At 41.0% G+C, this 21717-nt stretch overlaps 1 protein-coding gene across 1 annotated transcript; it reads left to right on the forward strand.

Annotated features, from left to right (window-relative positions):
* Positions 1–187: 187 nt before the first annotated feature.
* Positions 188–4853, forward strand: gba3 (glucosidase, beta, acid 3). Its single transcript, XM_030780073.1, has 5 exons — positions 188–361; positions 821–1045; positions 1402–2204; positions 3789–3912; positions 4139–4853. Exons 1-5 carry the CDS (start codon positions 283–285, stop codon positions 4354–4356), a joined length of 1449 nt encoding a protein of 482 aa, XP_030635933.1. The 5' UTR covers positions 188–282; the 3' UTR covers positions 4357–4853.
* The last annotated feature ends 16864 nt before the right edge of the window (positions 4854–21717 follow it).

The following is a 21717-nucleotide window of genomic DNA, read 5'->3' on the forward strand; positions in this document are numbered from 1 at the left end:
AATTTACAACAGTTATTTATTTCTTTATACATACCTACGTACATACTTTTTCTGTGCATAACAGTCGTGAGCTGTATATATCTCTTGAGATGAGAAGGCAGCGCACCATGACGCACATTACGTTCCGGTTTGACTTCCGTACGTGATTACGTTTCTTCTGTCAAAGTGTAGTTTCGGGAAGAATGGGAGACTGATTGACTCGCTGGCTATCAGTTATTTGCGATTTAGTTGAAAGTAGTCATACAAATTCAATATCGCGCATTCCTCCAAAATCCACAAGTAATGTCTCACACTGTAGACGAAATCGTTTTCCCGAGTCACTTTGCATGGGGTGCTTCAACTGCTGCCTACCAGATCGAAGGTATTAATCTTGCGGTGGATTTGGTATCACGACATAGCTTGACCAGGTTGCTTAGTATTAGCGTGGGATATGTTCAGTCGCGGCATTATTATCGCAAATTAGATTCCGTTAGGCATCGATTTTGCACTGCAAGCAAAAAGCAAACATGCTATTTTCGAAAGCTCTCCGGAGCCTGCACCGGAGAGCAAACGATAGATAGATAGATGACTACTTTATTGATCCCAGAGGGAAACTGTTGTTCCAACAGCCTAAACAAATAACAAGTGATCGGTAACATGAACTTAAACGCTCACATATTTCTACTCGTAAAACCCTCTTCTTCTTTGAAACTATACTTTCACTTATTTTTCTACCTATTTCTGTATGTCAGATTATCTGAATGAGTACTGCATTGAATATTTACATTTTTTGTGGTTGTTGTCTAAAAACAAAAGTAAAAAAATCTTTGTGTGTATGTAGGAGCTTGGAATGCGGACGGTAAGGGCTCCAGCATATGGGACACTTTTTGTCATGCTAAAGGGAAAATCTTTGAGGACCAAAACGGAGATGTGGCTTGTGACAGTTATCATCTGTGGGAAGAGGATCTGAAGTGTATCCAACAGTTAGGACTCTCCCACTATCGCTTGTCCTTCTCCTGGTCCCGACTCCTTCCTGATGGAACAACTCAACATGTTAATCCTAAAGGTGCCAGCATACATGCCGCGCTACACTACAAACGCCCGAGTCACGCTTGATGAAAACAATACATAGATATTACACTAAATGGAAACGGGTGGACAATTAATATTTGCCGTAATGTTAACATCAAGTATGCTAATCAACATCAAATATGCTTAGAACTGATTATCCTCCAAAGATTTAGTAGATCAAAGCACAATAATCTCATTGATTGAATGTTGTGCATTTGAAATACAGATTAATTCCAAGAATGAATTAAGCAGATCAGTAGTTTTTCTGAGTCATCCAATTTGACACCCATCCAATTTGACACCTTGATATCATGCTGCCTTTCACTTACTGGTTTCTTCTTTAAACTGTAGGTGTGGCCTACTATAATAAAGTGATTGACAGCTTGTTGGCCAATAACATTACTCCCATGGTGACCCTTTACCACAACGACTTACCTCAGGCTCTGCAGGACATTGGCGGGTGGAAGTCTTTGGAGATAGCTGACGTCTTTGACTCTTATGCTAAGTTTTGCTTCGAGACTTTTGGAGACAGGGTAAAACTGTGGCTCACCCTAAATGAGCCTTACGTGTGTGCCAAGCTGGGTCACGAGGATGGCATATTTGCCCCTGGGCTTAAAGAACCAGGCGTCTCTGTATATCTGACAGGCCACAACATGCTACGTGCCCATGCTAAGGCCTGGCATAGCTACCATACCCATTTTAGGCAAGCACAGAAAGGTCTAGTGTCACTGACTCTTAACAGTGATTGGGCCGAACCATTAGACCCAAACTCCCCTGAGGATGTGGCTGCCACTGAGAGGTACATGGCCTTTATTCTGGGATGGTTTGCAAACCCAATCTTCCTCACAGGGGATTACCCAGAAATCATGAGGTCCAGGATAGATGCATTTAGTAAAGAGACGGGTTACAGCGAAGGCCCACGACTACCAAAGTTCTCTCCCGATGACCCAGCAGTTCTGGGCACCGCCGATTTCTTTGCGCTGAACTACTTCACATCTCGCAAAGTGAAGGCTCCAGCCTCTAGCCCCAGGAAGCTCAGTTTTAAAAATGACCAGGGGGCAGAAGAAGTTTTGGACCCCTCTTGGCCTATCTGTGGGGTGTCCTGGCTGGCTGTGGTCCCTGATGGATTAAGGAAGTTGCTGAAATATATAAAGGTTACTGATGATTTTTATTCAAAGAGAATGCTTATTTGTCTTGTAAAAAGTGTTACCAAATGAAATCATGATATATAAACAGATGTCTGAGTCTTGGGACCTTAAGGGATCTCAGTATGGTACAATGTTAAATATAACAACATGGTGTTTACATTATTTTTTCTTTTTCTGATCTTTTTTTTTTCTTTTTACATATTCAGAATAATTCAATTTAGAAGTTAATGTGGCACATGCAAAAGTTTGCACACCGTTCTAAATGATTATATAGTATTTTTTTGGAAAGATGCAAACTATGGCTCAGAAAAGTCGTTTTCTCCTGACAGGACTTCAGTTAGTCAGGTGCAGATAAATGTTGCTCTGAAGTTACTTATCATCATGTAAGTGGTGTTGTTCTGTCTGGTTTTAGCGGCCACGGACGTCTTGAAACCGGCTCTGACAATAAACATAACTGACATTTACAAAACAGGTGGAGACAGTAAACAACTCCCTCAGTGCCACCAGCTAGCAATTTTCCACTGTCTGAAAGATTGCTAACAAATGAAAGTTAAATGAAGCAGCGAAGGTCAAGCTACAATATCAAAGCCCAAAAGGAAAAAAAAAAAAACCTGGTACATTTTCCAAAAATGTACATCCCAAAATTGTCCCAAAATGTATTTGCAAATTAGAACCTGCCAGACAATGCAAAGGAGATTCAAAAAGTTAAACTGACAAAGGAATAGTTGTTTACAGGGCCACAATACAGCATTATTCAACACTGAGTTTACTTGGCATAGTTGAGGAGTGTCATCTAAAATATGTTAAGGAAAACCTTGACAAGCCTGAAACTGGAGCACTCTGGTCTGGTGAAAATGAAAATCGATCAGTTTAAACACAGAATATGTGTTTTTGAAGAATAACTCTTGGCAATGACAGCTGGCCAATTGTTTAGCATGGGGTACATTCTGTTTTGGGGGTTGAATAGCAGAAAGTAGAAAATATTATGTAAATGATAAAAAGAATGGAATCAAAAAGATATCAACCAATCTGAAAAGTTCATGTCTCAAAATGGGTTGAGAAATCAAAGCCTACACGAGGCAGGCGATTTCTGTGAGGTTGAGAGTTAGACATAACATTACACCAACTTTAACTCGCAAGAAAGCAAGAGGAAAATTCTGGAAAGGCCATCCCAGTCCTAAGACTTGAATATTAATGAAAATGTCAGGGAAAAACTCAACAATGCGCTGCGTGTTTTTTTTGACCTAAAAATATTTCTGAGCTAGAAGAGTTATGCAAGGAAAAATGGAATAAAATCCAAAAGCGAGAATAAAAGCACTCAGAAATCAGTGCTTATATTAGGCAAAAAAGATCAACCTGAAGAAATTTAAGATGAAGAAATGAATGTAGGTAAATAATATAATAGATTAGGTGCTCAAATGTTTTTATATCCATATTCAATCTATTTATTATTATCTTTAAAAATGCTTAGAAACAGTGAATATTCCTTAAAAGAGGTTTGTTCAGTTTTTTTTTTATCTAGAGATGATTGAAGCGTACACTTTGACCTGTGTATCAAAGCCCAAACTTCTCTTGGTTGGTTTTCCTCAGGACACATACAAGAGCCCAACGGTTTACATCACCGAAAATGGCTTTTCTCAAATGGGACCTGTTGAAATGGAGGACATGAAACGCTGTGTATATTACAGGGACACTCTTCACGAGATATCCAAAGGTAATGACCTGTTAAAAAAACAAAAGCCTCACAAGTTATACTCAGTATCATTAGCACCAACGATGAGAACTTCTATGGCCAAGTGGTACTTGTTTCTAATGCAATTTAGAACGGACTATATACTCAGCAGGTTTGATATTCATATAAAAAAGCTCAGTAATTCATAAATGTATGTGTTAGTGCCGTTTATTAGATTGTCCTCTGACAGTGCCGCTCTCATTCCCAGCTATGAGGGAAGATGGAGTGGATGTTCGGGGATATTTTGTGTGGTCCCTCATGGATAATTTTGAGTGGGTCGACGGCTTCGGCGTCCGTTTCGGGCTTTTTCACGTGGACTTCTCCCGACCTGAGCTGACCCGCACGATGTATCGCTCTGGGAGAGAGTACGCCGCCATAATATCCAATCACCGTTCCAGACACAAACCGACACAAACTGGAAGGTGATACCACGACCGCACGCAAACTGGTTTTAAACGCTCTCATCATCAACATATCTCTTCAAGGAAGTGGCCAGTGAGAAAAATGGGACCATCCAGTAGTTAACAGTTGTGCCAAGTGTAGTAGTTTAAAAAATGATTCTGCCTTAATCAGAACTGATGTGTCTAAATGCTTGGCATTTGAAAGGATAGCGTGACTCTTAAGTGAAAGTGAAGGGGGGAATTTTACGTTGCTTTTGTATCACAGAACCTCTCTATTATCAAACATGAATTCTGTACTTCAAAACACATGCTTGTGGCATTCCCTATACCTCGGTAACTCTCTAAAGTAAATAAATTTCAGCTGGTTTTGCTTTGAATAAGAACATAATTTGTCATTGGGTATTATGGTCTATTTCAAGTAAATGGAAACCAGTTTTTGGATCCAGGCAGTCTGTACAAAAGGCTCAATCAGAGGAGAGAAGTTTTGGCTTAGAGTGCAGTGCCAGCTGAACCCAAGCCAGTTCAACCTCCCCCCCCCCCCCCAAGCACAGGAGTTTAGGTAATTGTAAGGGTTTTTTTTTGTTGTTTGTTTGTTTGTGTTAAGAAATAGAAGACCTTAAGTCTCCAGACTTTGGGTTCCATAACACTGTACGTCTCTGTACAACACAGATGAACCAATCATCAATCTCCTGATTGACTGAATTGTGTGTGTGTGTGTGTGTGTGTGTTTGTGTGTCTTATGCTGTGGTTTTGAAAAAGAAGCAGAGTTCTTGTAATTATTGAACTGAAAAGCACTGAGATACAGCGTTTTCTTCTTGCAAGTCAGCATTTTTTTTTTCTTTTTTACTTTTCTTTTCTAAATCCCAACCGAGGAGCTATCGTTTGACATCGCATCTCAAATCTGTAAACCCCCATGTCTCCACTGTGAGGTTTCAGACGGATCCAACCAGTCTCATTGGAAAACAGAATGTACAATGCATGTCTTTGTGCCTATACGGAGAGATTTGAGGGAGAGGTGGGGTTTTTTTTTTCTGCACAAATGGGAATAAAATATGGCAATGAACAGAATTATTTCTACATTGAGGGATAACTTGCAAGATTTTCCATAAAAAGGCTCATAGATGAATAAATCTTTCTTTGCCGTCTTTTTTTTCTTTTCTTTTTTTTTCTGAGTTGAAAGAACATCTGTGATTTGTGACACTCCTGAATACTCCGGTCAGATATCACTGTTTAACAGACACTATTATCACACCATTCTGCTTGTGTCCAACCCCAGTTCTCTTTCCTTATCGTGGATTTTCACTCTTCTCTGCTTCAGTCAAATGAGAATTTGCATAGAAATACTGAATCTGTACGTAACGCTGGCCCTGAGTCCCTTTAAAGATGTCTTTTTTTTTAAAAGCATGTCTGACTGATTTCTTCCTGCTCTCTCTCTCATGCGGGTTTTATGTGTGGCAAATCTCCAGACCGTGAGAAAAGATATTTAGAATACAGACAGAGGGCCACTGACAAATGGCTTGTTTACATTCTTTATGTTTCCTATGTAACTCTTTGTCCTAAATCCTGTATTATATTCACACATTTAATCATTTAAGAACAGTTATATTTACATAATATGAGACAGTGTGTATGTGAAATATTTATGAGTGTTGAAAACACACAGTCGATGGTAAGCCAGGAAATAATGGGCCTGTGTGTATATACTATCACTTCAATGAAAACCGAGTCAATTTACGGAAATGCCAAAGCAGTGAACCTTGCGTCTGCTCGTTTTCTTGTCATGCACTGCCACCATGTGGAGTAAAACGGTACTACAGTTCTATTGCGCTCCACGTTCTGTTTATTTTACATCTCATTACATTTAGCCATTTTGCAGACGCTTTTGTCCAAAGTGACTTTCATAGAGCATTGCAAATAGGCCTAAATCCTAAATCAACTCATTTCATTTTGCAAAACTAAGTGCCAAGAATTACCCCAAGGGCCACTTATGTATTTAGTGCTTAATTTGGGTCAATTTTTTTTTAAACACCAGTGCGGTTAATGGTTAAGATGTCAGATTGAGTTATGAGGTGTTTTCTGAATGTGTTCTCTCTGTCAGATCATCTGATGGAGAGAGAGGGAGCTCGCTCCACCAGGCATGATAAGCATGAGAGGGTTCGTGATTGCGAGCTTAACCCATGACTGGTTGATGCTACCTGGCGTCTCGCTGATGCAAACCAGAGCAGGTGTACGGTCTGATTACAGGCCGAATGTAGACAGGTGCGGTCTCACTGGTCGCTCTGGGGGCCTGTATCCAGGTCTTGAACCCCTTGGCGGGTGGTGATAGGCAGCCAGTGGAGGGAGACAAAAAGAGGGGTGATGTGAACGTTTCATCAGGTTAAAAACTAAACGTGCTGCTTCATTCTGAATCCTCTGCGGTGGATGAACTGAACATGCAGGAAGACCGGCAGGTACAGCGATGTTCACCAACACGAGGGGGTAGAAGCTTCGCTGTGTGTTCCAACAAAACTATCCTAATTTTCCTTACGCTGATAAGACTGCATCTTCACAGTCACACGACTGCCATGGTGTGGTCAGTGAGCACCAGACTGTCACGTTGTCAGCTGCCGGCACTCCAAGGTGTCTCATCTTGTCGCAAGGTCTTAACTGCCGACGAAGTCACGTGGACGGGGAAGTCTTGCGGAAGGGATGAGCTTGCGGGAATGACCTAGAGTTCTGCTTCCAGGGGTTCAATACCAGTGCCTACCCATAAGTCATGGGAGGACGCATTACAACAGAACCATTGTTTGATCATAAGAAAATATGAGGAACATCCTCTTGACTTTCCATTTTCGCCATCACGTGTCGCATGTCAAAGCTTTTAACACTGTGACGCCTTTTCATAAACCCTTAAGCATGAACGATCAACAACAATACACAACCAAAGCGGTTTTTTCTCTTGTCCTGCAAGGCAATCCATTTACTTTTACTTTCTCATTATTATACATTTTCTTTTATTTAAAAAGGCAGAGAGAAACTTTTATTAAGCACTCTATGCCCAAACCATAATCTCAAGTGTGGTGAGCGTTAATACCAAATGACCATCTCAGTCTGGGAAAATGTTTTAAAATTCAAAAGATTTTTGGAACCAAGTATCGAGTTTCCCGTTTCTGTACTGGAGTTCAGTTCTCTTTTGGATTAGTCCTGGCAACCAGTGTGGAGTTGATGACTTGACGTATTAGAAAAGAGTTGGCCGAAAGAAAGATCAAACATGGTGTGAAATCAGCCTCCGTGAGAGTACAGAGTAGAACATGTTGTCTTCGGGTTGTAATACTAAGACATTTATTAACAACTTAATAATTCAACGCTGCACTTGTTTGAAAGAGCCATTAGAAGAGTACAGCCCTAATTCAATATGAGAGAATTTATTCCAATCAAACTGTTATGTTGTCAAGCAGCAATGGAAACCATTTCGACCAGTAATGTCGCATATACATCAAACGCACACATAAGTTACTTCTGATAATAAATTAGAGTATTTAATTGTAATATTCAATCACACTTGCCAATGGAGATCTGTACAGATGAGCCTTTTCACAAATTAACATGGGAGGCCCATTTGTACTGAACCAGATTTAACTTGCTATATCTTGACAGGTCTTATGAAATATTCAACGAAAGAGAAGCTCATTTACTTAATATAAATTAACTGAATAATTTAGCTTCTAATTAACCATCTCCATAATACAGAGGGTTTTTTTTTTTTCCTAAAGTTTGAGTGTATGAGCTGGGTTTATGTGGCGCTTACAGGTACAAAGAATCTGACTCCTGATAAATAATTACACAGACTGTTTACTAATTACGCTCATATGCATATTCCTGGAAGTAAGGGCGTAATTAAATTGTTTCTTTTATTTTAATGTAATGATACTGTATGTATGGGCATGTTTTCATCTTTGTGTGGCTCTCTCCTTCATCACCATTTCAGAAAGAGACGGAGATGAGGGCTTAGCATGGCCTCTCACTTTCTCTCCATTCTCTCCATCTCTTCTCTCTTTTTTTCTTTTCTCAACTCTCAAGTAGCAACAGAGAGATGGGAAAAACTCTTTGCTCATTTCTTTTTTTATCCCTCTCTTTTTGTCCTTCCTCGCTCCGAGATGTGAAGGAGAACCCTACAGGAGTGTGAAGTGGTCCTGAAGGGTCATTTGTTTACCCCCCCCCCCCAATCCCAAATCCTCCTTTTGACTCTCTCTCTCTCTCCCTCTGTAGTTTGATTTGTTCTTCTTCCTGTTAATCACACTGGTAAACCGTCATGAAATAAACAGCATGGAATAAACTCACACACACACAAAAAAAGATTTAATCCCATTGACCTACTTTACACCATGTTCTATCAGGAACTGAAGTCACAAACGCTGAAAAACGAAAGACATTTTTTCCACATTTTCTCAGTTCATCAGAGCTGATATTACTCCTCTTTCAGCTGCAAGACATTTTGTACATCCTTTTGTGTATGTGTGTGTGTGTGTGTGTGCCTGTGTGCACACGTGTGTGTGTGTGTGTGTTCACACTACATTGTGGCAGGATGAGTGCTTTCTATGGCATTACTGGTCTTTTGGATTCCTGGCAGCAGTTGTATTAATGCTGTAAGGAGCATGACAGGGTTTAAAGTGCTTTAAAGAGCTTTTCCAAGTTTGAACATTGATTTCTGAGTTTTCTGGTGTAGAAAGAACGATGGAGTTTAAGTCTGGTTTGTCGGTTTTGGGTGTATTTGAATATTTGCTTCCCCCTCAGAGGGAAGGGAAGCAATTAGAAAGCCCCAAAATACAGCGTTGATCTCTACAGTTAGTTTAGTAATGTGGCAAAAATTTTGGGGTCTGCACAGCTAAATATCTAGCAAACAAATCCTTACTAGAGATTTGTATAAAAACAAGTCCACATAACTCCACAAAAACACCTAATATACCTGAGAGTCTTATTGTCCTCAATCACTATGAATGTGAGACAATTGGTATTCTGTTTATGTATGCGTGTGGGAGAGCGAGAGAGGGACTGAGGTAAGACTCAGCGGGGTGTTAGAGAGACCCCCAGAGAGAGGAAGAGGTTGCTAGCGATACATATGCAGTCCCTTACTGCATAAAACCACGGGAAATTTTGTGAGTGTGAATGCGCGTGTCACTGCGGAACAGTCAAACCTAGTCAAGGACAGGAGCTGAAACATCCTGATGAGCGAAAGCAGCTGAAGACAGGCAGAGACCAAGGCGAAGACAGTGGAGACAGATATGATAGACAGACCCCCGACTGCTTGCTGCGTTAGTATGCGGAACGCTTTATGTCTTTTGATGGTAGGATGTCAAGCTGAGGAATTCAGAGTCGAAATCCAGCAATGCTATAATTAAGTCAAGCAAGTTACTGACAGTAGTCAGAATCTGACGTAAGATAGTTTAAGAATGTTAACCTAGTTCCTCAAAAGTTATGTCACTTTGTTTGATATGTAGAATTTCCATGAATAATAAGAATAAACACCGGTGCATTGTCAAGTACAGGTGAAGCAGCGTGCGACTATGTAATGGTTTTTTTGGGGGTTTTTTTGAGGGTGATTTCATTATACAGACATGCAATATCATCAAAATTCTATGTAGCGTCTTGTGAATCCCCTATAAAAAAACAAAACAAAAAAAAAACAAACAAACAAACAAAACAATGACCTTACAGTTGTACAACAAATAGGTTGATAACAAATGAATAGATGCACCATAAACATCTTATTACCATCACTCGAGTCAAGGGGGAACAAAAACAACGAGTTATGCTGCAATAACTAATTGCTTTACAGGAGCGAGGGCATGTTCCCACTCGTAGCCGAAGTGCCAGTCAGCATTTCAATCATTCTTGGGGGAGACTTGTTTAACAGCTAATTCATTCAAGTAAACATTGACCCTCTCCAGTGTTAGGCCTACTGCATATGAAAATAAGTGTGAATACCAATAAGATAATGTTAGGATTCTCTCAGTGGTTGTCGTTGTTGTTACCTTGGTGAAACAGAATCCAGGTCCTCGCGGATTTCGGTTTGATTTAGGCGATTTTCATTTCAAACGCCTTTTGACACGAGCATCAGCCGTTTGCCGGAGTAAACAGTCGAGAAACGACACCGAGAGAGAGTCAGTAAGTGTGTATGTATAAATACCTTATCATGTGAGTGCAGTTGGAGGATTAAACAGGTTAATAGGGTCATAAGTATACCGCTCAAAATTGCACAACATGCAAATTAGGTTGTGAATTAGCATTATAAAACCACAGACAACACAAAAAAGATCACAGAACAAACAGAATTTCTTCAACGCAATACAAATGTTCAGGGGAGGTCTAGGAACTTGAATAATTATGTCTTAATACTGTTAATGTAGGCATTTATGTTGCAATATTTGAGCCTCTTAATTAAATATTTTCACAGTGTCAAAAGCGCTATTTACCCCAAGATCATAGCGTATTCACTGATTTCCCCACGTATCTATGTCGACATTGAACTCGTGCATTATGAAGGATAAGGTCTTTCAGATATTTTGGTGCCCTCCCCCCGTTTTAGAGATTCTGGTAATAAATAGCACATCAGATAGAGTTCAAGGCTATTCACAAATGGGTTTTAGGGGCTCTCTTTTTGGAGGGGGCTTAAAACGATAAATTTCACGGGTAGTTGGAGTGGGGAGTCATTAGACGTATGTTAACTTGGTTTTGGAAGACGAAGGTAAATCAATGCCAGCTGCTCTATCCGTCACGAGGTGCAGGAGGGAAAAGGTGCCTGACAGGAGGAGGTGTGTATGCGTGTTCATACCATCTCATGCTAACGTTACAGTTTTGTGTATATCATGTTCAAGATGTCAGTGTTAATAAAAGTAAACAAAGGTTCAGGATTCATATTTTATTTAAATGAGTACTGCACTTTCAATATTCAGCACAGTGTGGTACATTTATGATTCCAATCAAGTGATAAACAACTCATTGCAAATCTGTCATCATTTGCATGGCTGAACAGCACCAGGCTTGGGTCTCTCAAATGACTGGATTATAAACAAACAATCCCTTTACAGAATATTTGCATTTTTAAAAACCTATCATGCTAAACCTTGCCCACCTTTATCCAAACTTGGCTACTCTGGGACAAATCACTGCTTTTTAAGCACAACCAGTGACTTGCATAGGGGATCTGAACTGGTTTTCAGACACATTCAAGAAAACATGACTATTACATTAAAGTATCCATTTAGCTAGCCCCCATCTAATCTAAACCCTTTGGCTGAGCAACTGAAACATTAGGACTCTCAGTTCTTAGAATGTGACGTATATTGCAGCTGTGAATCGGATGACTGTCCCATTCTTTTGTCTTTTGAGACGCCATTGACATGCAGATCCACACAGGCAAGCTAGAGTCATTCATATGGCTTGATGTGCTGCCCTATCGGCTCTGACAGAGAATGATGGGAGAGATACCGGGCTCAGGGAGAGAGTGCCATGCTGGCAGGGTGTCTCTACTCGATGGTTGGACTGATGGAGGATGGCTGGCACCACGGGCGTGGAAGCTCCGGGGGGGGGGGGGGTTGGGGGGGGGGGGGGGGGTGAAAGAAAGAGAGAGCAGGTTCGTGTTGCCAATCTCTACTTTTTTTTGGGGGGGGGGGCGTGATAGATTGGTTGCCGTGGTATCGCAGGTTCGATGGAGCGCACCTGTTGGCCAGCTGATGCTGTTTGTTTGTTTGCCTGGTCAGTCTGGGAAGGTACAGATGTCTGACCGTCAATGTCCATCTTACTTTTTTTTATTGTATTCCTTTAAGTGGTATTTATCTTTCGTATAGGTGTATAATCTCGCTGCTTTACTTAATACAGGGCAGACTTATATTCAATGGTAGTTCACTGTAGTTGCATTACATATTTTGCACTTGTGTAGAACTGCATGATAAATACATATGAGATGGCCTGATAAATTAAAGTTTATTTGTGATAATTCTCTGAAATACCTATATCATCAGTTCTGTTTGTGTACTATGACACCAGCCATGTGGTATATTGGCAGTGAGGTATGAATGTAATCATTTCTTCTTGCTGCTATGAAAGTTTTTCTTTGCTGTGTAACTTTGCTGTTGTATTAGCATGTATTGGATGTTTTCCAGCAGGACCACTATGTCACCTCTGGAGGGGAGTGAGGGTGGACTTAAGCCCCAGAGACTGTATGTAATCAGCACTCTCCTTGTCCTTTACATGTTGACCCTCCCTGCACATGTCCTGCTGGCTGCCAGCACTTAATAATCCATGCTAGCTCACTCGCCCGCTACCCGGAACAACACTTAGCATCGTACGCCTCACGTGTGGCGACAACCTCCTTGCACACGTTTCCCAAATCATACCTTAAGCGGTTATCTTCATTTACATTCATGATAGACTGTGTTTGGCTCTCTTTGGGTCTTGTAATATGTTTTCCTTCATTTTGTAAAAATAAATACATTGCATTTTAGCAGTCTAGTTTGATTAGCAGGTTTTCTCTCTTGTTACTACCACTGCTATTGCTAAAGCTCTTGCTACTGTTTAGGGGTTCCATTACAATGAATTGGGTTTTCCTTAAACGTGGTTAAAATCCAGACGGCAATGCCGCCCAGGGATCCCAGAGTCCCTCTGTGACTTTTTAAGGGACCCCTACGTTGGCGTGAAAGTCAAAAGTGGTGTGCGGAAACCCCCCCGTGCTCCTGTTTAGTGGTATTTTGCAGGCCCGCCGCGGAATGAGGAGGGAGAGGTGCTGCATCAGGGGAACATAAGGATCAATCTCCCTTATTGAAATAAATGGAGGATCACCTCCAAGGGGACCACATCTGTTTTTGGCCGCCCCCTTGTTATTGTAATTAACCCCCCTCCTCCTCCCAAATCCCCAGTCCCACGTTGCCACCCCCCACCCCCCACCCCCAGGGCAAGTCACCCATCCCTTTTAATGTAATGAAAAATCTCTTTCTCACAGGTAAACCCCACCTTGATTCATAGCGTTTTGACGTGCATAAAGGCGAATGTAAGCGTGCAGAGGGACACATTAAGGACGGTGATTGCAAATCAGGGACAAAGTGCCAAAGCAACACTTTGATTTTACAGTTTTTCCAATATGCACCATGTGTTTTCCCCTATGTCTGTGTGGTATTAAAGGTGCATACTAATAGGAAGTCATGATCATTAAAATCATAAGAGGCACTGGGGTTATTCTGGTCTGTAAATTGCCACAACGTTATGGAGAGGACATCTTGTCTTCTCTGTTTGTCTCTGCTACACATCTCAGTTAGATGCTGCTCTGCTGCATTTAAGTTTAATGATGGTCTCGCTCTTGCTTGAGCAATTATTTGGCCACAGTTTCATCTATTAGTTGTATGGTTGTGTTCACACTGTAAGTGACCAAATTCTGAATCGCCAATATCAGGTAACTCAGACCAGATGTTTTAGAAAAGAGAGAACATTAAAAAATAAATGATTCTTGAAGATTCATCTTTATTTTTTGATAAATGTTTAAGTTCTGACCAGTCTTGAAATAACCATGAGAAATGCAGAAAGCGATTAGTGGAGATCAATAACTTTAGTAAGTTAAACAGGTTCATGGCGTATGGCCTTGCAAAGACTGCAGAACTTTCTCCTATTCTGTCATTTAGCAGGTCCAAATTAAAGCGACCGCAGAATGAATACAAAAATAATATTTCAACTTCAGTCTCAAGATAACAATAATTTCCTCATGCTTGTTGGCTCAGAGATAAGAAACATTTTACACAAAGCAGGTCAAGGTAGATTTGACATTTTACTTATGACAACTTCTAAATACTAAGAAACGTAATGGAGAAGGTCTACAGTTGAGGACCAGAGAAGAGGCCTAGGCTTGACTGGTGGATGTTGATTAGCTATAGTTACTCCCTTTGCTTCACATTGACTTCTGAAAAGATTTCCCCTTCTCTGTGGACACTCCCTTTGTGTTAAATTGGGATTAATTCTAGAATTGGGCCTAGTATTGGAGGTTACAATGTCGTTCCGCCCCGTAGACGTGGCCTGTCTGGAAAATAAGCATTGGGCAACACTTATTGTCCCCTATTACTGACATGCCATTTTGCATAAGCAGCAGTATGTGGTGATGAAAACAAGTGCGGTTTCAGGTGTGAGGCAGACATCCAGAAAATGAGCTCTCCCCCCTCTACCCCCCCCCCTCTCTTAGTGCATAAATTCAAAGGGAGTGATCTTGTGAAAATGTCAGGGGTGCGTCGGGGCCGGGAGCAGTCAGCATGACCAAATGTGGTCATCGGGGCAGACTGGGCAGCCCGACCTTGCGTCTTTCGATGCACTCGCTAACGTTTCCGTCAAAATAGGTGAATTGATGTTCTCCTTCAAAGTATAGTCCACCGTGCTGGAGCTTCAGGTTCATGGTAAAGCAGCGAAATATTTCAAAGATAGGAAGATGTATTATTCATCGTAAAATGGACTTTTTCCCCCCCTCCCGCATTTTTAAAGAAGGTTACACTTCTTTTTTCTTTAGACGTGCCCATCCACTATCTTCAAACATGCACACGCACACACACACACGCACACACACACACACACACACACTGACCAATGCCTTTTTGCATCATCACCAAATCCCCCACTGGACACCATAACAAACAAAGCAACATTTCCATTTTTCTTTCTTCTCTCTGCACCTTATTCTATCTCTGTCTCCCTCTCTCTCTCTCTCTCTCTCCCTCTCTCTCCCTCTCTTTAGAGAGCTGATTACAAATGGTCAATTTGAAAATGGACTCCCAAGTCCCCCCAAGGCCCCTCGCTTGTCAAATTGAAAAGGCACAAGGACAAGCAAAGCCATAGTCGCCTCGTGCGGTGACTGGGAGGAGAAAGAACATAACAAATTCCCCCGTGTGCGCCTGGGCACAGCCTGGTGGAAAGGAGGGGGAAGTGCGGGACAGACAGAGAGAGAGAGAGAAAGAGAGAGAGAGGGAGAGGGAGGGGAGGGGAACTTGGATCTCCAACATCTCGCCTTTAGCATTTATATCACAAGTCTCCACAAAGCGGCCATGGATCACTCTAGTCAGTTGGCGTTAGCGGTATCAGGGAAAAGCCATTGGCTGTCAGCAGAGAGTGGGTCTTTCATATTTTACCAGAGACAGGGCCTCCTTCTTCCAGCCTCACTCAAAGCACTTGCTGCCTTTGAGGATAATATCTTCAAATCTTCTCTTCCGCACCCCTGCTGAGGGGCTATTTTTGAATGCGTTTCCCTCACTTCCCTCGCTGCTTGCCATGGCTTGAGGAATCTGGACAGAGTCGTCTTCGCAACGAATGTGGGCACCGTTCGTTTTTCTGTCACCATCGCTCCCAGAAGCCTTTGTTTCTGTCCAGAGTTGTCCGGGCTGATCAGTATTTTAAAGGGCATGCAGTGTGTTTGCCTGCTTGCTTATTTCACTGTTGTGTGTGATTTAGCACTGACACGAGTCCAAGAACACTGAGTTGCCAAAGGAAGTCATGTCTTTAAGACTATATTACAAAGCGCCCTTATAGGGGGTCATTTTCCAAACAAATATTTAAAAATCAAACAGCTGAAGCTCTCGGCTTTCTCCTTTGATCACATTTTGAATAATATGACTCAAAATATAACCAAATGGCAGCAGACTTTGCTTTGTGAGTAAGCCAAAGGACATCTTCAATGAGACAGAATTAGAGATATTATATAGCTTATTACTGTGGGTGATAGCTTTAGTTTTTGAGACAAACAGCACCGATGAGCAAATAAAACTGAAAACTGGAACTTAAAAAGTCCATGAACTTAAGTTTCCCTCAATATCTTGAAAAGAAGATAATGAAAACATCCACGGAATGCATTCAAATGATAGGCTTGGAAGGAGCTGTATGGCAGATAATATCTTCAACAGCACTTATGCATGCCAAGAAATATTCAACACGGTTGGTTTCTAGGTTTTTCCATGAATGAACACGCTGACTCAATAATTGTTTTAAGATGTAAAGTCTTTGAGAGGCATTCCTTAATTAGACAATATATATCTCGTCCTGTCGATGATGAAGTTGGTGCTTTTATGGTCTATTTGGGTTTATGCTTAGACATCCTGCTCTCCTGACACCACAAAAAAAAAAAGAAAAAGAAAAAAAAAAACCCAGAATTTTAATGGAACCACCTTTTGTGCAGATGTTGATCTGTTCTGCCTTTCTTCACTGGGTTGAATGTTTGACTAAGCAAAGTCAGAATGCCTCAGACCTCTTCAGGTATAGCTTAGTTTTCTCTTATCACCCAGCACAACTCTCTTTTTCTTTCTCTCTCTCTCTCTCTCTCTCTGATGATGATAAGTAATAGCTCTGTCCATACGTGACGGAAGAAGACCTCTGAGGAATTAGGCTTCCCTCTGCATGATTTTTCTTCTTCACACTTGCCTCCTTCCTTCACACTGGATAAAGGGGTTGAAGGTTGCCAGGGTATAAATCCTTGTTTTTGCACAGCTATGTATTCTCATCTTAGAGATGTGCAGTAGAGTCAAAGGGAAAAAGAAGCCATATATCATAACAAGATGACAAAGCCTTTACCACATATACTCCTTGCTTTGTAATATGTTTAGAACATAAGCCATACGTAAAGAAAGAATGTACAGCTATTGTCTTTTTTTTAAAACAATTGCTATTAGGTGTTATGCTGTCCCTGGAGACATGACTTGTTCAGTGTGAAAGCAACCATTGGGATCTTGTATTATAAATGATTTTGTTTTGAAATGTGCTATGTTGTTCAAAACAAAATCGGTTCACTACACTACCGAGGTACGTTCAGAAAATGTTTTGGTATCCAGGTAACCATGCTAATCTGTTAATGTTGCATTAACACATGCTTTTTGACAGAAAGAGTTAAACAAACTCTCATCTCTTCCCGATTTAAAACAGTTTTATACGACTTCTGCAGAGATGTCATTATGGCTTTCTTTTAGCATATTAACTATCAGTGCACTGTTAGCCAAACTAGGAAATGAGAAATAGATAGAAATAAAAGTGGAAAAGTAGATTCATTTCATTGTTTTTCTTAGAGTGGGCAATAACTTGAGAATTAGCTCTCTCTTCCCAATACAATGTCCAGGGTGAGGAAGTCCAAAGTTCCACACATTTTCCACTCTTACATTTGTCATTGTTTTCCATCTGTAAATGTGCGTTTATCAGTTTAGAAATGTGAGAGATAACTTTTAATCAAGAAAACAAAAATAAACAGCAGTTCTGGCCTTAATCCTTTGACGAGCTTTGCAGTTTTCTGTCAAACACCACTTCCTAATTTGAATTCACAGCATGGCTTCAGTCCTCATCTGTTCCTCTGCTTGTCACAGATCCATTGGTTTTCAAATGTATAAAAGGGAAATTTGATGTTTGGTCCATACCACAAATATGTGTGGCCTGAGAGACAGCAGCTGGTTTAAAAGTCTGCAGTTAGGGTGTCCAACGCTGAGGTACGAGAGCAGTTGGAGAAACTTTGGTGAGAAGATTCTCCACAAACCCTGCAGAACATTTTGGAGTCTGTAGATTCCAGATGCTTCTATACATAGGTTGAATATCCAAAATGTCAGTTTTGATTGTTTTAGGTTAAATCAAGAAGCTGTGGAAAGAACTGTTGATGGCAACTGAAGATTGAAACTAACGATGAGATTTGCTTCAAGTTCATTGGTTCGTGTTTGGAAATGCAGAACTCCCCCACACCCCTCCCCTTGAGTCACTTTGGACTCGGTGGTGGTAAAAGTCCCTGTCACTGTGAATCCCAGGGGTTTTGCTGAGCGTCTGTGACCTTTGCCTCTGCTGCTTGGAGCATTGATCGACCGTTCACTTAGCAGAACACAGCAACCTACAGCCTGGCCACTTAACCCCTGTAGTGTTTATAGACCTTCACAACCTTGAGGTCATCCACCTTACCCTCCTCCTACACACACACACACACACACACAAACGTACATACACACACACACACACACAAATGTACATGCATATAACACACACACAAACACACACACACCTACACACACACACACAAACAAACGTACATACACGTACACACACGCATGCACACACACAAACGTACATACACACACACACACAGGCCACACACGCTCCTAAACATTTCCAAGATTTATTGCCTTTTGAACGAGTCACTGAATTAAAAAAAAAAAAAAAAGTTAGATGACATCCTTCAGTGATGCTAAACACTCTAAAAATAGTTCATGATAGTTTTGCCAACCTGGTCATCCTCTGCCAAGCCACACAAAGGGACATTTAAGCTCTTACACACTCCTCTCACTGCTTGCCAGCGATGCCCCCTCGGCAACACTTGGTATGCCAATGGGACTGGAGAAGAAATGGGGCCTGACTAATGTTGTAAGATCATAGCTGGTCCAGTCCACTGTGAACTATTCTAATAATAAAATGCATGTAATAGTTGAATGCTGAAATGGATCTGGAAAAAGTTCTTCGGAAAATATATGTTATCCAGAAAAAAAGACTCTATGACTTGTCAGATGAAGATATATTTAAAGAGTCTTTGAAAATGTACTCATCATTCTTGGAGTAATATTATTAATATATGTATTTTTGAGAGACAGACAGAGAGAGAGAGAGAGAGAGAATGAATGAATGAATGAATGAAAGAATACTAAATAATTCAAGTATCTCAGGGCTTTGTTGAATGTTAACCTTGGTTGAATCCCAAAAGAGACGTGGAGTTCCACAGTACTCCTCACAGCACCAGACACATCTGCTTATGATATAGAAATAGTGCCAAAAATGTTGGCCGATTGATTTAGCGCCAGGTTGCTTGCTTACGTCTCCCAAATCAATAGAATATCTTAAATTCACTTTGATAAATGAGGGGTCTTCTTCATCCTGTCTTTCCTAATGTATCTGTCCTTAAATAAAACATTATAATGATGAAACACACACAATATCTTTTTTTTCGTCAATGTTGCACTGGCATAACACAGAAGCATGACTCACACCAGACTTAAACACGCATATTCTTTATTGCTAGCGGGGTCACAATTTTGTTTCATACCACGGAAAAAGAGTACCATATGAATATCAAAATGATATTGTGCTGTAGTGAAGAAAAAAAAAAAAAAAAAAAAGGGAAACTGTTTAGATTGACCCACTCTATGAAGGATTCCAGGGTTATTACTCTCTCGCGCGTTGAAAATCGAATTTCAGGGCATCTCTCCGAGAGTTTCAGCAGTGTGGAGTAAATTACACCGCTCGGTAATTAATCCATGTCAGCTAAAGTGGCTGATGTATAAGGTGCCTTTGATGATGCAACTTTCTTTTTTTTTTCGTTTTTTTTTTCCACTCTCTCTGCATTGTTTGGCATTCAAAGTGAAATCTGTATGCCCTTAGGAACCTATTCCTTCTGTGCTTTCATGTCCCTCATGTCAGCTAAGGAAACGGCTGAAATGTACAGCTTGCTATTACTAAGTGTTGCCTGGCTCCAGAACGAACGCTCAGCCCCAAATACAAACAAGGCAGTGAGTGAAACTCTTAATATATCAGGTCAAAATGTTACGTCTGTGGCGCTCGATCCTGAGGGCTCATTTGAGAGGCTCAAACTGTAAGCTGATGGAAGAAGAAAGTGGTTTTATTGGACGACGTTTGACTCACTTTGTTAAATGATTCATCACGTTTTTTGTCGTTGTTTAGTCACTTGTAGTTATATAATGGAGCTCAGAAATTAGGTCTCTCTCTCTCTCTCTCACTCACTCACTCACATACACACACACACACACACACACACACAAACACGCACTCCACCATTACCCTAATGTTTTTTGTTTTTTTTTTTTGCTGCAGAAAAACTTCTTCATCGTTGGAGCTATTTTCTTACCCCACTGTGTTGTTTTGAGGATTTTAGTATTGACTGTGTAGATAAATTATTTACGGGGATAGTGGTTCTAATCAAATCAATTCAGATGGCGGGGTACATTTTTAACAAACGCACCACAAATAGGAGGGATACATGAGACTTAAGATAGCAAGACAGAACTCAGATGGATCATGTCTGGTAAAGTGTGCTTACAGCAATGCTAATCTCTCTCTCTCTCCCTCTCACTCACAGACACACACACACACACACACACACACAAACACACACACACACATACTTGATGCCAATTGGCTCTTTGAACTTTTGGTGACAAATTCAGCATGCATATAGATGGGAACTTGAGAAAAGACATTCATATTCACTGTCCTAATTTCAACAACAGACCCTCACAAAATTTTAAGACAGGCAAAATGTTGAGAAAGAAAGAGAGAGAGAGAGAGAGAGAGAGAGAAGGAGAGAGAGAAAAACAACTCAGGATTTGAAGTCAAGACAAGAGAGAGAGAGAGAAAGAGAGAAGTGCTGGGAAATTGCGGCGTAAAACTTCTAAACCCATTTCGACTTTTGGCAGATAATGCGTTCCATTCGGAGGCTCTCAAAGGATGAGGGATTTTCATTCTCATTTCTACTCCCCAGTACTCATTTAGGACTTATTAATCTCATTACTTGCCCAATTGTACATATTTAACATTTGCGGGTCTGCTTCGACTTGATGGTGGGAAGATGCGGGCAGAGCCGAGCCGCTTTACAATACCTATAAAAAATTGCTGAGGCATGCAGATAAGGACGAAATGGACGTCATTCATCAAACGATTACGCCAATTAAGTGGCAGGATTTGAGCGAGACGGACCCGCAGACAGCCCGTCGATGCCCCCCCCCCAGCTCCGCTCTCGCTCGGGGCCGCCACATTATTCCGTACCGTTTAAGGGGCGCTTCGGTTTGACTCTCAGGAATTTAGAGCTTCGACCTGCCCAGGAACATATAGATTTACTTTATATTAACGATCAGCAAACACGGGGTATTTACACGTTATCGACTTAGCCCTGACCGTATCGTATAGCCCCTGCTACGTTAATACAATGCAGTTTAATGTGTTAATGCATGAATGAAAATTCAGTCTGTATTTCTCTAGTAGTTACTGTGAATTATTGACATTAACATGTGAAAGCAATGAAAGGAGCATTACATATGTTCATTTCCAATGACAATTTGTATCATTGGGGCATTTACAGTGGGCGATCATTTGAAAGCTATACAGGGGTGTTTATGAGTGTGATAGATGAGCCAAAATGCTCTGCATGTTGAGATAGAGGCCCCTCTATTCCCAGGCAGGAGGGTAAAATTGTGTGGGTACCCTTGAGAATCAGTGCATGATGGGGAATTAGTCCTTGGCTGAAGCTCCTCTTTATTTCCTCAGCTTTTCATGCCCACTGAAGTGGAGAATGATGGTATGCATGCCATGGCCCAACCTACCTTTACCAGGCACACACACACACACACGCAGAGAAACACAC

This window comes from Chanos chanos, chromosome 7 (genome assembly GCF_902362185.1).
Source record: "Chanos chanos chromosome 7, fChaCha1.1, whole genome shotgun sequence".
NCBI lineage: Eukaryota > Metazoa > Chordata > Actinopteri > Gonorynchiformes > Chanidae > Chanos > Chanos chanos.

What these genes read in the sequence shown, in the direction of transcription:
- gba3 (XM_030780073.1), top strand. Translation starts at nt 283, where the DNA reads ATGTCTCACACTGTAGACGAAATCGTTTTCCCGAGTCACTTTGCATGG. An exon ending in TGCTGCCTACCAGATCGAAG is followed by an intron (nt 362 to 820) that starts GTATTAATCTTG and finishes GTGTGTATGTAG; the next exon opens with GAGCTTGGAATGCGGACGGT. An exon ending in AGTTGCTGAAATATATAAAG is followed by an intron (nt 2,205 to 3,788) that starts GTTACTGATGAT and finishes GGTTTTCCTCAG; the next exon opens with GACACATACAAGAGCCCAAC.